The 14,374-nt window shown below is 44.5% G+C and overlaps 1 protein-coding gene across 2 annotated transcripts in view; it reads left to right on the top strand.

Moving 5' to 3' along the window:
* LOC139366897 (U2 snRNP-associated SURP motif-containing protein-like) overlaps window positions 1-13,744 on the top strand; it is a 28,258-nt gene extending 14,514 nt beyond the window's left edge. For both annotated transcript variants that reach the window (XM_071104641.1, XM_071104640.1), the window contains 14 exons: window positions 1,584-1,688; window positions 1,800-1,866; window positions 2,640-2,806; window positions 3,727-3,889; window positions 4,252-4,331; window positions 4,465-4,552; window positions 4,736-4,876; window positions 5,120-5,366; window positions 5,522-5,608; window positions 6,718-6,920; window positions 7,247-7,357; window positions 9,344-9,480; window positions 9,921-10,148; window positions 10,354-13,744. In XM_071104641.1, the coding sequence (XP_070960742.1) occupies window positions 1,584-1,688; window positions 1,800-1,866; window positions 2,640-2,806; window positions 3,727-3,889; window positions 4,252-4,331; window positions 4,465-4,552; window positions 4,736-4,876; window positions 5,120-5,366; window positions 5,522-5,608; window positions 6,718-6,920; window positions 7,247-7,357; window positions 9,344-9,480; window positions 9,921-10,148; window positions 10,354-10,492 (1,963 nt within the window). In that variant the 3' untranslated portion in view covers window positions 10,493-13,744. The remainder of the gene's footprint in view (window positions 1-1,583; window positions 1,689-1,799; window positions 1,867-2,639; window positions 2,807-3,726; window positions 3,890-4,251; window positions 4,332-4,464; window positions 4,553-4,735; window positions 4,877-5,119; window positions 5,367-5,521; window positions 5,609-6,717; window positions 6,921-7,246; window positions 7,358-9,343; window positions 9,481-9,920; window positions 10,149-10,353) is intronic.
* The last annotated feature ends 630 nt before the right edge of the window (window positions 13,745-14,374 follow it).

The raw sequence follows: 14,374 nt of genomic DNA, 5'->3' as shown, positions 1-14,374 counted from the left end.
AATGCTAGCAGACTTAGCCAAAGAGCCCCTTCAGGTTTAATGCTAGCAGACTGCAAGATGCTCATTCCTACAGCACACCATTGGCTTCCTGCCACCACAGTGTCCATATGCTGTTCTCTTCACACATTTATCCAACTCTCCCTGCAAACATCAATACAGTCCGTGAACCACCATGCCATTACTTGTTTGATGGTATAGAGGACATCAAAAGCATTTTCACTACACTATATCACCACTCGCATGCATAGGCTAATAATATCCATGTTATGACGCTAGCTACATATTACACTCTCACATGACGTACATACCATACCATTCTGGTAGTAGTTGGGTTCTTTAGAGTGACTGGTCCTGCCCTCTGACTATTGCTCACTCCCACCGACACGCCCCCTTGGCCTCTGTCATCCAATCACGGGCTCAGCAACACCTGGCCCCAGCTCAGACATCCAATCCAAACCTCCCATTAGTCTCAGTGACCTTTGACATTGGCCTTGGTGAGCAGAACAAGTTGAACTGTCTGCGGCAGCGAGGGACCTGAAAGCATCATGGGATGGATTGGGAAAGTATACAGAATTTTACCCACCATGCATTGGTAGGATCAGCTCCAATACTATCTCATCAATGTGATTTGTGTTGTCTACAAATAAATTAAAGACATCCTGTGATTTTTTTTGTTGGCCACTAATTTGTCCAACATGCACCAATATTAGATCACTAATTCCCCCATTTACACATTGGTATTTATTCATACATCATTAACTAGTGATTCATAATGACCCATAGAGGGTCTTTTTGTTATGTAGCCTATTTAGGCCAACAATCCTGTACTGCTTTGGTTCTTCCAGTCAGCCAGCCAGCCAGTCAGGAGTTCAGGGTGGATTTGACAGGCACTGTATTGGCTGATACGTCACTCAATAAAGAGTCACTCAAACCTCTCTATCACACTTGTATTATTATCCAGCTTCTCTGTCCTCCCTTCCTTCTAGTCTTTACTGTGGGGAGATGGTAGTTATAGCATTGCCTGTTTATATTGATTCATAAAGGCCCATGCATGCTTATGTAACTAGTAGAAGTAATAACTAGTGTTTGTTTTTAGACTGTTAATGGCTCTTAAATTTGATTTTTAAGGTATTTTTTATAATATCAGAAATGCTACGGTCAAACATTTAGGGAGATGTTTCTTTCATCATTCTTACACATTAGATTAGTTCATGTAGTCAAACAATACAATGTAAGAAATAGTTAAAGTTTAATGGTCTAGTACAGCGTTTCCCCAAAACTCAGTCCTGGAGACCCCCAAGGTGTGCACGTTTTGGTTTTTGTCCTAGCACTACACAGCTGATTCAAGTAATGAACTCAAAGCTTTGATTATTTGAATCAGCTGGAGCAAAAAAAAACACACAAAAAAACATGTACCCCTCAGGACCGAGTTTGTGAAACCCTGGTCTAGTACATCTGGATGTGTTGTGATAGTGTGTAGCCCAGAGGCTGTTTCTAGGTCTCACAAGCAGACAGACAGGCCTCAGGAGAAGAAGGGTCGACTGCTCTGAATTCGTTTTGTTTTAACTGTGTTTTTCTTCTAGGAATTTGCTCTCTCTCATCCACCGAATGATCGAGTTTGTGGTGCGTGAGGGCCCCATGTTCGAAGCCATGATCATGAATCGAGAGCTCAGCAATCCCATGTACCGGTATGTTTCTGTGTCTCCTATGATCACCGGTATGATTATGTCATGTACCAAAGTGTATTTTGTTCGTCAACAAGTTGACTTGTTAGTCATCGTGTTGCCTCTGTTGGGCAGGTTTCTGTTTGAGAACCAGAGCCCAGCACATGTCTACTACCGCTGGAAACTCTACTCCATACTACAGGTCAGTATGGACCAGACACCTTCTCCTGCGTCACATCCTCCCCTATTACCTTCTCCTTTATCACTCTGATGTCTGTCCTTTTAAAAAAAAAAAAAAAAACTTTATTTAACTAGACAAATCAATTAATTAAGAACAAAATCTTATTTTCAATGACGGCCTAGGAATAGTGGGTTAACTGCCTTGTTCAGGGGCAGAACGACAGATTTTTTTACCTTGCCACCTTTAAATGATTGGTTAGGTCAAACATGTCTGTCCTCTCATGATTGGTTAGGTCAAACATGTCTGTCCTCTCATGATTGGTTAGGTCAAACATGTCTGTCCTCTCATGATTGGTTAGGTCAAACATGCCTGTCCCCTCATGATTGGTTAGGTCAAACATGTCTGTCCCCTCATGATTGGTTAGGTCAAACATGCCTGTCCTCTCATGATTGGTTAGGTCAAACATGCCTGTCCTCTCATGATTGGTTAGGTCAAACATGCCTGTCCTCTCATGATTGGTTAGGTCAAACGTGCCTGTCCTCTCATGATTGGTTAGGTCAAACATGCCTGTCCTCTCATGATTGGTTAGGTCAAACGTGCCTGTCCCCTCATGATTGGTTAGGTCAAACATGCCTGTCCCCTCATGATTGGTTAGGTCAAACATGTCTGTCCTCTTAATATTGTCACATTGAAAAGGAGGAAGAAGAGGCATTGTTCAACTTGGTACTGTTTGATACCCTGAACAATGTCCTTGTTGTCTAATCTAATGTGAATGATGTCCTAACCCCCCACAGGGAGAAGCGCCAACAAAATGGCGGACGGACGAATTCCGCATGTTCAAGAACGGCTCGTTGTGGCGCCCTCCTCCCCTCAACCCCTACCTACACGGCAACTTTGAAGAGGGGGAGGAGCCAGAGGAGGAAGAGGAGGAGCCTGGGAAGAAAGGATGCTTAAAAGAGGAGTATGTTCCGTGTTTGTAATGTCATTAACATATTGGTATTCTCTAATGAACAAATGCACAAAGAATCTGGTGAAGCAACGAGTCAACCGTGGCCTTCGTTAGTCCACACAGAAAGACCTGGAGAAACCCACAACACCCTCCCCGTACTTAAGAACACCACAAGCATAGAGCCATGCCTTGCAGTCAGGTGATTCGCAAAAAATGTATTATGACAAATGATTTACTCAGTAGGTCAGTCCCATATAATTCAATGTTCACTAAGGCTAACTTTCAATTTCTTGATGTGCCAGGCTTAAATGTGCTGTGCACAATAGCATGTGGACAAAGTTACTCGTACCTTGACACTAAAGACACTGAGATAGACTAGTGTCCTGTCCAGGGGATGTACTGGTACGTCACGCAGCCTCACACTACAGAAACAGGAGATAGACTAGTGTCCTGTCCAGGGGATGTACTGGTACATCACGCAGCCTCACACTACAGAAACAGGAGATAGACTAGTGTCCTGTCCAGGGGATGTACTGGTACATCAAGCTGTCTCACTACAGAAACAGGAGATAGACTAGTGTCCTGTCCAGGGGGTGTCCTGTACATCACGCTGCCTCACACTACAGAAACAGGAGATAGACTAGTGTCCTGTCCAGGGGATGTACTGGTACATCACGCAGCTTCACACTACAGAAACAGGAGATGGACTAGTGTCCTGTCCAGGGGATGTACTGGTACATCAAGCTGTCTCACTACAGAAACAGGAGATAGACTAGTGTCCTGTCCAGGGGGTGTCCTGTACATCACGCTGCCTCACACTACAGAAACAGGAGATAGACTCCTCTGTGCGTCATTTGGGGTCAGACAAGGCTACTAGCTTTAAACATAAAAAATGATGTTGAACTACTTATCCCCCCCCCCCCCCCCCCCAGAGAGCGTGATCAGCTAGAAGAGCTGTTGAGAGGTCTGACTCCTAGGAAGGGTGACATAGCAGAGGCCATGTTGTTCTGTCTGAGTCATGCCGAGGCTGCAGAGGAGATCGTAGAGTGTGTCACAGAGTCTCTCTCCATCCTCAAGACACCACTCCCCAAGAAGGTAAACCGTCGGTTAGGTGACATACTATGTGAAATAGACTATGTGAAATAGACATCTTGCTTCTTCTATTGCATGTAAATAGCATTGTTTTGTATGCTTACCTCACCCAAATGAATTTCCATGTAAATGGGTGAATAAAGACACAACTTTTGTTTTTTGCGTTCACCCATGTTTGTTTCTTTGTAAAACTTCCTTTTTTGCCTTGTGGTGTTTGGTTTTCTGAACGAGCCTCGAGTGGCTTGTGTAAAACGTGCCGTAAAATGAGTCCCTATTTATCGTAGTTATTCCATTTAAATCAGGGAGGACTGGCCAGTTTGTCTGAAATGTTGTTTTTATTTTAATTGTTCCTTGTTTTTTTTCAGATTGCACGTTTATATCTTGTGTCTGACGTGCTGTACAACTCGTCTGCTAAAGTAGCCAACGCGTCGTACTACAGGAAATAGTAAGTAGTTGAGTTTGGGTTCGGTGGTTGTGATGTTTGCTTGCTTTTGGTTTGCGTAACTTTGCAGTGTATATATTGGCATTGAAGATGTTTTCCAACACAAGTTAATATGTTGAACGTGTCCCTCACACAGCTTTGAGGCCAAGCTCTGCCAGGTCTTCTCGGACCTCAATGCAACATACAAGTCGACACAGGGTCACCTCCAATCAGAGAACTTCAAGGTATATTCAATTGTATTCATTTTCCTCTCAGTTTTAATCATGTTACCTACACCTATATCTTTCAGAACTACACAGGGCCTAGGCTAGGGTGTAGGGCCTGGGTTTTAGGGGCTATAGGGTTTGCTTCTGGACAGGGTTTTACCGTTTCAAATTTCTAAAATAGTGTTTTCTCTTGGCCCACAGCAACGAGTGATGGCGTGTTTCCGTGCGTGGGAGGACTGGGCCGTGTACCCAGATCCCTTCCTCATCAAGCTACAGAACGTCTTCCTGGGTCTAGTCAACTTGTCAGCTGAGGAGGCGGCTTCCACTCCCATCACAGTAGAGGTCAGCTAGCCTACTTCCCCGTCTCGTCCTCTTTCTTATGGTTCTGCTAACGAATGCTTGCTAATCTTATTATTAGCTACGATTTGAAAATGTTGTCGTGGTTTGACAATATTGTGTGACTATTGGAAATGTTACGATTTGATAATGTTGGTGATGTGTAATGTCATCCACTCAGCACTAATAACTTCTGGAAGCTTCTTTTTTGTTTTAATCCCTAAACCGCTCCACTTCTCCTCACTACAGAAACTGACGTTTGAACATCTGGCCCCTAGTCTGTTGGCCCAGAATGAGCCAGTGGAGGACATCGACGGGGCCCCCATTGGGGAGGACATGGATGGGGCTCCACTGGAAGACGTGGATGGGGTTCCTATAGGACTGGACGGGGCTGCCGTGGTGGCCGGCGCCCCTCTAGACGGAGCTTCCCTTGGGCTGGATGATCTGGATGGAGTGCCCATCAAAGCCCCGGAGGAGGACATAGACGGACTGCCCTGTGGGTGACCATTTAACCTTTACACATCCTCATACGGACACGTTGATTATTGAAGGGAGACTTCATATTTGTTTCCTTACCTTGGAAGAGGTCTATGGACTTAACCCGAACGTCGACAGGACAGTTTTCTAATCAAACTCCTCCTTGTCTTTTAGTGGATCGTGCTGCGGCCAAAGCTGCATCCTTTAAAGTAGCCCCTTCAAAATGGGAAGCAGTGGACGAGTCTGAGCTGGAGGCACAGGGTGAGACCACGACTACAGGCTACTATCTACCAAGCTAGGATTCCACTTGAATAGGCTACTTTCTACCAAGCTAGGATTCCACTTGAATAGGCTACTTTCTACCAAGCTAGGATTCCACTTGAATAGGCTACTTTCTACCAAGCTAGGATTCCACTTGAATAGGCTACTGTCTACCAAGCTAGGATTCCACTTGAATAGGCTGCTTTCTACCAAGCTAGGATTCCACTTGAATAGGCTGCTTTCTACCAAGCTAGGATTCCACTTGAATAGGCTACTGTCTACCAAGCTAGGATTCCACTTGAATAGGCTACTTTCTACCAAGCTAGGATTCCACTTGAATAGGCTACTTTCTACCAAGCTAGGATTCCACTTGAATAGGCTGCTTTCTACCAAGCTAGGATTCCACTTGAATAGGCTGCTTTCTACCAAGCTAGGATTCCACTTGAATAGGCTACTGTCTACCAAGCTAGGATTCCACTTGAATAGGCTGCTGTCTACCAAGCTAGGATTCCACTTGAATAGGCTGCTGTCTACCAAGCTAGGATTCCACTTGAATAGGCTACTTTCTACCAAGCTAGGATTCCACTTGAATAGGCTGCTTTCTACCAAGCTAGGATTCCACTTGAATAGGCTACTTTCTACCAAGCTAGGATTCCACTTGAATAGGCTACTGTCTACCAAGCTAGGATTCCACTTGAATAGGCTGCTTTCTACCAAGCTAGGATTCCACTTGAATAGGCTGCTTTCTACCAAGCTAGGATTCCACTTGAATAGGCTACTGTCTACCAAGCTAGGATTCCACTTGAATAGGCTGCTTTCTACCAAGCTAGGATTCCACTTGAATAGGCTGCTGTCTACCAAGCTAGGATTCCACTTGAATAGGCTACTTTCTACCAAGCTAGGATTCCACTTGAATAGGCTACTTTCTACCAAGCTAGGATTCCACTTGAATAGGCTACTTTCTACCAAGCTAGGATTCCACTTGAATAGGCTACTGTCTACCAAGCTAGGATTCCACTTGAATAGGCTGCTTTCTACCAAGCTAGGATTCCACTTGAAAGTATCCTGAACCTGTTTTTGTCTTAATTGTGCATTTGTTTCCTCCTCAGCCGTGACCACCTCAAAGTGGGAGATCTTTGAGCAGCCAGAGGAGGAGAATAAGGACGAGGACGACAGTGATGATGAGGACACCAAGAGTTCTCGTTCAGAGGAGCCTCCCAGTTACTCCAACCCCATCAGAGACGACTTGGACTCCAAAACCAAGCACTCTGAGATGAATGAGGACAGACGTACCAAGCTACGAGAGATAGAGGTAAACATGGCAGCATTTTACTGGAGCTCAGTTGGTGGAGCACACGGATAGTGGGTTCGATTCCTGGGACCACCCATATGTAAAAAACAAAAATAATAATAATAATAATACATTTGCGCTTGACTGTGTCTGCTAAATGGCATATAATATTATTATTATCAAATAAACAGACAAACAAGTACAACTCACATGAGGCTCGGAGTTGTTCATTTTAATAGTAAAGTAATAAGGATACCAAGACGTTTGGTTTCCTCCACATGTTCAATGGCCACATCATGTAAGTTGACATTTTTTTCTACATGTAAAAAATTATCTGTTTTCTTCAGGTCAAAGTGATGAAGTTCCAGGACGAGCTGGAGTCTGGGAAAAGGCCCAAGAAGTCCGGCCAGAGTCTCCAAGAACAGGTGGAACACTACAGAGACAAACTGTTACACAAGGTATTACGTATGAACCAAATCCTCTTGGTTCCTGACGGAACGTACAGTGCATTCTGAAAGTATTCAGACCCCCCCTCGACTTTTTCCACAATTTGTTACGTTACAGCATTATTCTAAAATTGATTACATTGCTTTTTCCCTCCATAAATCTACACACAATACCCCATAATGACATCACAATACCCCATAATGGCATCACAATACCCCATAATGACATCACAATACCCCATAACAACTAAGTAAAAACAGGTCTGTATTTTTTTTCTACAGTTATATAAAAATAAACTGAAATCATATTTACATAAGTATTCAGACCCTTTACTCAGTACTTTGTTGAAGCACCTTTTGGCAGCGATTACAGCCTGGATTCTTCTTGGGTATGACGCTACAATCTTGGCACACATGTATTTTGGAGAGTTTCTTCCATTCTCCTCTGCAGATTCTCTCAAGCTCTGTCAGGTTGGATGGGGACCGTCGCTGCACAGCTATTTTCAGGTCTTTCCAGAGATGTTGGATCGGGTTCATGCTGGGCCACTCAAGGACATTCAGAGACTTGTCCCGAAGCCACTCCTGCGTTGTCTTTGCTGTGTGCTTAGAGTCGTTTCCTGTTGGAAGGTGAACCTTCGCCCCAGTCTTAGTTCCTGAGCACTCTGGAGCAGATTTTCATCAAGGATCTCTCTGTGCTCGGTTCATCTTTCCCTCGATCCTGACTAGTCTCCAAGTCCCTGCTGCTGAAAAACATCCCCACTGCATGATGCTGCCACCATGCTTCCCCGTAGGGATGGTGCCAGGTTTCTTTCAGACGTGATGCTTGGCATTCAGGCCAAATAGTTCAATCTTGGTTTCACCAGAACAGAGAAGATTGTTTCTCATGGTCTGATAGTCTAAAGGTGCCTTTTGGCGAACTCCAAGCAGGCTGTCATGTGCCTTTTACTGAGGAGTGGCTTCCGTCTGACCACTCTACCATAAAGGCCTGATTGGTGGAGTGCTGCAGAGATGGTTGTCCTTCTGGAAGGTTCTCTCATCTCCACAGAGGAACTCTGGAGCTCTGTCAGAGTGACCATCGGGTTCTTGGTCAACTCCCTGACCAAGGTCATTCTCCCCTGATTGCTCAGTTTGGCCAGGCAGCCAGCTCTAGGAAGAGCCTTTGTGGTTCCAAACTTCTTCCATTTAAGAATGATAGAGGCCCTGTTATCTCCGTGACCTTCAATGCTGCAGAAATGTTTTGGTACCTTTCCCCAGATCTGTGCCTCGACGCAATCCTGTCACGCAGCTCTACGGACAATTCCTTCCACCTCAGTGCTTGTTTTTTTTCCTCTGACATGCACTGTCAACTGTGGGACCTTTTTATGTAGACAGGTCTGCGCCTTTCCAAATCCTATCCAATCAATTGAATTTATCCCAGGTGGACTCCAAGTTATAGAGACATCTCAAGGATGATAAATGGAAACAGGATGCACCTGAGCCTCATGCAAAGGGTCTGAATCCATATGTGTGAATAAGGTATTTCTGTTTTTGATATATTTGCACAAATTTCTAAAAACCTGTTTGCACTTTGTCGTCATGGGATATTGTGTGTAGATTGATGATGATTTTCTATTTATTTAATCAATTTTAGACTAAGACCGTAACGTAACAAAATGTGGAAAAAGGGGAAAGGGTTCTGAATACTTTACAAATGCAATGTCGGAGCTGTACTATTGTTTCCCAATGTAATTTATTACATGAATTACGGTCATTGTTATTTACCTCAAATGATCTAAAGTTTACATCTGAAGGACATATCCTAGAGGATACCTCAGATATTGACATATTTAATATATATATATATATATATATATATATATATATATTTAATAATACTCCCTGGAGAACAGTTCCAATTGTTACTGGGTGTACTATCATAGCTGAATAAAGGAAAATATGGATCATTTCGCTTTCCATTCAGTAATATAACTTAAAGCCTTTTTTTTTTTTGTTGTTCAGGAAAAAGAAAAGGAGAAACTGGAACGAGAGAAAGAGCGGGAGAAAGAGAGGGAGAAAAAGGATAAGGAAAAAAGCGAAGCTCGTTTAAAAGATGCCAAGAAGGAGAAGGATGAGTCTACTCCGACCAGGAGAGACAGGTTAGTCCCTCGTAGTCTTCATGATGCATTCAATAGACTTAATGACATTAGTGGCTCTATTAATCAATCAAGCTTTATTTATAGACCACATTTCTTCCAACAAATGCCTTTCAAAATGCTTAAGAAATAAAATAAAACGAGGTGAGAAAGATGAAACAAAACATTTCTATACAAATCTAAAATGAAGATCGACATAAATAATGGTTGGATAGCAAGAGCAAACTTAGTGATAGAGCTATGTGATGGGTTCCTATCAGATCCTAGGAAAGCGCTCCCTATTAGGATTAAATACCATTCATATGCACCCTTGAAAAGACTGGCAGTTCAGGGCTTCCTTGACAGAGATTCATATCTCACTGGGATTCAAATTAAAAACCGATAGCCAGTCCTTTTATGACAACAAAAAACGATTATTCTGTCAATTTCATCATCTCTGCCAGGCGCGGTCTGTCTCCTGTGGTTGCTAAGAAACGGCGTCACAGCGGCTCGCCCGGCAGCCCCCCGAGGAGCAGCAGCAGACGGGTTCGCTCCCCGTCCCCCCGCTCGGAGAGGTCAGAACGTTCCGTACGCTCGGACCGCTCCTACTCCAAGGACGTAGCGTCGTCACGATCCCGCTCCTCCCACAAAGACTCCCCTCGCGTCGCCAGCAGCAAGAAGTTATCCAAAAGGTCAGGAAGCATTTAGATGTCTTCAAAACATTTCTCTAGAAGTATGTTGTTCTGCTTTTCTCTTTTACCTTTGAGAGGAAGAACAACTGTTTGGCAATCAAATATCTGATCCTTCTATCTTTGTGGATAACTTTCAGAAAACGTCCTTAAAGGCTGTTACAGTCTTCAGTTCTCCTTAACTCTCCTGTGTGTGCTTTCTCCCCAGGTCTCCCTCTTTACCCCGCACGCCCAAACGGTCCAGGAGATCGCGCTCCAGAACACCCAAGAAATCCGCTAAGAAGTCACGGTCAAAATCACGGTCTCCGCATCGGTCCCACAAGAAATCAAAGAAGAGCAAACACTGACAAATCACATCCCTGTTCACTCTCCCCTATACACCCTCCCCCCAACCTCCACTATACACACCCTCTCCCGTGATGGATAAATAAAATAATGAACTGGAGTGGCAGCTCCGTTCCCTGCCTGAATGTTCCTGTGAAGAAGAGGATGATGAAGAGGAGTAATGGGTATTCCATGTTGGGTCTCGATGGATCCAGCCTGGTTGCCAGGTGAGGTGTGTCTGGGATCTAGCCGTGTTGCCATGTTGGTACTCAATGGATCCAGCAGGGTTGCCATGTTGGGACTAAATGGATCCAGCAGGGTTGCCATGTTGGGACTAAATACATTTTGCCAGAATGGATCTAACCTGAATAATAAGAAAATATGAGCTGGATATGTGTCCTGCCCCCTCTTCCACCGCCCAATGGGGTTGATCCTTGTAGTAGACCACACCCCCAGTGTGATGATGTAGTCTTCTTTTCCCCTCGTGATATCCTTTTCTTTTTTTTCCACAAATTAATAAAAAGGATTCATAATAAAATATAATTTGTCCTTTAACTTTTTGCAACGCAAATCGTTTCAGACAAGTCGTAGAAGTCCCCCCCCTCCCCCTCCCCTCCCCCTTTGGTTCAGTCCGTTAACTCTATTTTGACACAAACCAAATATGCCGTATTTGTCTACAGACAGAATGAATTTGAGGTCAGTTAGAAGTTATAACTGTTAGAAGTTCAACAGATAATAGATCAAACAGTCTCTTCTGACACACAGGAATCCTAATGTACAGTGAGGGGAAGTCATGTCATGTAAGGTAGTATAGTCTACAGTGAGGGGAAAAAAGGTATTTGATCCCCCTGCTGATTTTGTATGTTTGCACACTGACAAAGAAATGATCAGTCTGTAATTTTAATGGTAGGTTTATTTGAACAGTGAGAGACAGAATAACAACAACAAAAAAATCCATGTTATAAATTTGATTTGCATTTTAATGAGGGAAATAAGTATTTGACCCCCTCTCAATCAGAAAGATCTCTGGCTCCCGGGTGTCTTTTATACAGGTAACGAGCTGGAGACTAGGAGCACACTCTTAAAGGAAGCAATCAATCAGATTCCAAACTCTCCACCATGGCCAAGACCAAAGAGCTCTCCAAAGATGTCAGGGACAAGATTGTAGACATACACAAGGCTGGAATGGGCTACAAGACCATCGCCAAGCAGCTTGGTGAGAAGGTGACAACAGTGTGATTATTTGCAAATGGAAGAAACACAAAATAACTGTCAATCTCCCTCGGCCTGGGGCTCCATGCAAGATCTCACCTCGTGGAGTTGCAATGATCATGAGAACGGTGAGGAATCAGCCCAGAACTACACGGGGGGATCTTGTCAATGATCTCAAGGCAGCTGGGACCATAGTCACCAAGAAAACAATTGGTAACACACTACGCCGTGAAGGACTGAAATCCTGCAGCTCCCGCAAGGTCCCCCTGCTCAAGAAAGTACATATACATGCCCGTCTGAAGTTTGTCAATGAACATCTGAATGATTCAGAGGACAACTGGGTGAAAGTGTTGTGGTCAGATGAGACCAAAATTGAGGTCTTTGGCATCAACTCAACTCGCCGTGTTTGGAGAAGGAGGAATGCTGCCTATGACCCCAAGAACACCATCCCCACCATCTAACATGGAGGTGGAAACATTATGCTTTGGGGGTGTTTTTCTGCTAAGGGGACAGGACAACTTCACCGCATCAAAGGGACGATGGGCGGGGCTATGCACCGTCAAATCTTGGGTGAGAACCTCCTTCCCTCAGCCAGGGCATTGAAAATGGGTCGTGGATGGGTATTCCAGCATGACAATGACCCAAAACACACGGCCAAGGCAACAAAGGAGTGGCTCAAGAAGAAGCACTTTAAGGTCCTGGAGTGGCCTAGCCAGTCTCCAGACCTTAATCCCATAGAAAATATGAGGAGGGAGCTGAAGGTTCGAGTTGCCAAACGTCAGCCTCAAAACCTTAATGACTTGGAGAAGTTCTGAAAAGAGGAGTGGGACAAAATCCTTCCTGAGATGTGTGCAAACCTGGTGGCCAACTACAAGAAACGTCTGACCTCTGATTGCCAACAAGGGTTTTGCCACCAAGTACTAGTACTAAGTCATGTTTTGCAGAGGGGTCAAATATGTATTTCCCTCATTAAAAATGCAAATCAATAAAAAAAAAATTGACATGCGTTTTTCTGGATTTTTTTGTTGTTATTCTGTCTCTCACTGTTCAAATAAACCTACCATTAAAATTATAGACTGATCATTTCTTTGTCAGTGGGCAAACGTACAAAATCAGCAGGGGATCAAATACTTTTTTCCCCTCACTGTACCTGTTCAGCGCTGGTATTAAACATATGGCTGTTCTGTGCCTGAGGACACCCCAAACAGACGAAGATTCTTGCTCAGTCTGTAATGGCAGTGGTGGAAACGGGAGAAGGTTTGGAAGTCGATTTAAATGGTTTTCAAGGTCGAGAGCCGTGCGTCCTCCGAAACGCAACCCAACCAAGCTGCACTGCTTCTTGACACAATGCCCATCCAACCCCGAAGCCAGCCGCACCAATGTGTCAGAGGAAACACCGTACACCTGGCGACCTGGTCAGCGTGCACTGTGCCCGGCTCGCCACAGGAGTCGCTAGTTCGCGCTGAGACAAAGATATCCCTGCCGGCCAAACTCTCCCTAACCCGGACGATGCTGGGCCAATTGTGCGCCGCCACATGAGCCACCCGGGTCGTGGCCGGCTGCGACAGAGCCTGGACTCGAACCCAGAATCTCTGGTGGCCTCAGACCACTGCGCCACGGGAGGCCCTAATGTTTTTCAAGGTTGAACAAAGTTGGTTGAGTTCATTCCCCGCTGGGTGTATAGGCTTTCACTGTGCTGGATATATGGACACTACATCAGATGGTGAACTCTGCTACTCCGTTGTCATGGTCTACATAAGTACATTTTAATAAATATCTACTCTGGTTACACTTGAGGGAACAGGGATGTATCCACGAGTAATGGTATAGAAGTTGATATCCAGAACGTTCTGCCACACAGCTTGTTTTTATTGAACTACATATCCACTAGGTGACAGTATGATGCTGCTTTAAAGGTTCACAATTCTAGAGACTTCTAACAATCCTGTATTGTGTTATTAATTTGTTTTTAATGTTGTTGACCTTTTTTGAAAGTTGCCTACATATCAGCATCTCAAGCACAGAAGTCTTGCCATCAATTCTCAGTCCCACTCGGTCGTGTTCCTGGGAAAGAACAGATGGATGTACTGATAAATGTGTGCATTCACACTCTCTCTTTCTTTCCCTCTCCCCCTTCTCTCTTTCTTACTTTCTGTCTCTCACTGGGGCTACCTAACACTGTAATTCGTCTTACATATCGCTCACTACGTGCTACGAGCCTCGGTGAGAAAGAACCGTTGTCTTTGCCAGGATAGGATTCGGGGTGTTTGCTGTGTAACTGTCCCATGGGAAAGCCCCGTGCTGAAGGAATGATGTGCTGTCAGTTTCTCTAATCTATCTGTTTGTCTGTCTAAGCTATCTGGAATAGAGTCCTTGCTTGTTTAGTGCCCTGCATCTGTCCTCACAGATCCCCAGTGGAGTTTAGCCAAAGATACAATGGTAAACTGTCTCCATGATGCCGGATGTGTTGAGTCCGGTCCATGTGTACAATACTGGGAGAGTGAGTCTGTCTTGCTAAGACACTGCATGGCCATTAAGGCTGGCTTGGACCACTCCTCCTCAGGAAGTAAAAACCTAAAGCACAGATGTGATCTATAGAGGATGACCTCTTGGTTAAAGACGTGGGAACACTGCGTGTGTTTGACCTCTTGGTTAAAGACGTGGGAACACTGCGTGTGTTTGACCTCTTGGTT

The sequence above is a fragment of the Oncorhynchus clarkii genome, chromosome 15, assembly GCF_045791955.1.
Source record: "Oncorhynchus clarkii lewisi isolate Uvic-CL-2024 chromosome 15, UVic_Ocla_1.0, whole genome shotgun sequence".
Taxonomy (NCBI): domain Eukaryota; kingdom Metazoa; phylum Chordata; class Actinopteri; order Salmoniformes; family Salmonidae; genus Oncorhynchus; species Oncorhynchus clarkii.
The sequence above is the reverse complement of the archived record's forward strand: the minus strand, read 5'-3'. Positions and strand labels throughout refer to the sequence as shown.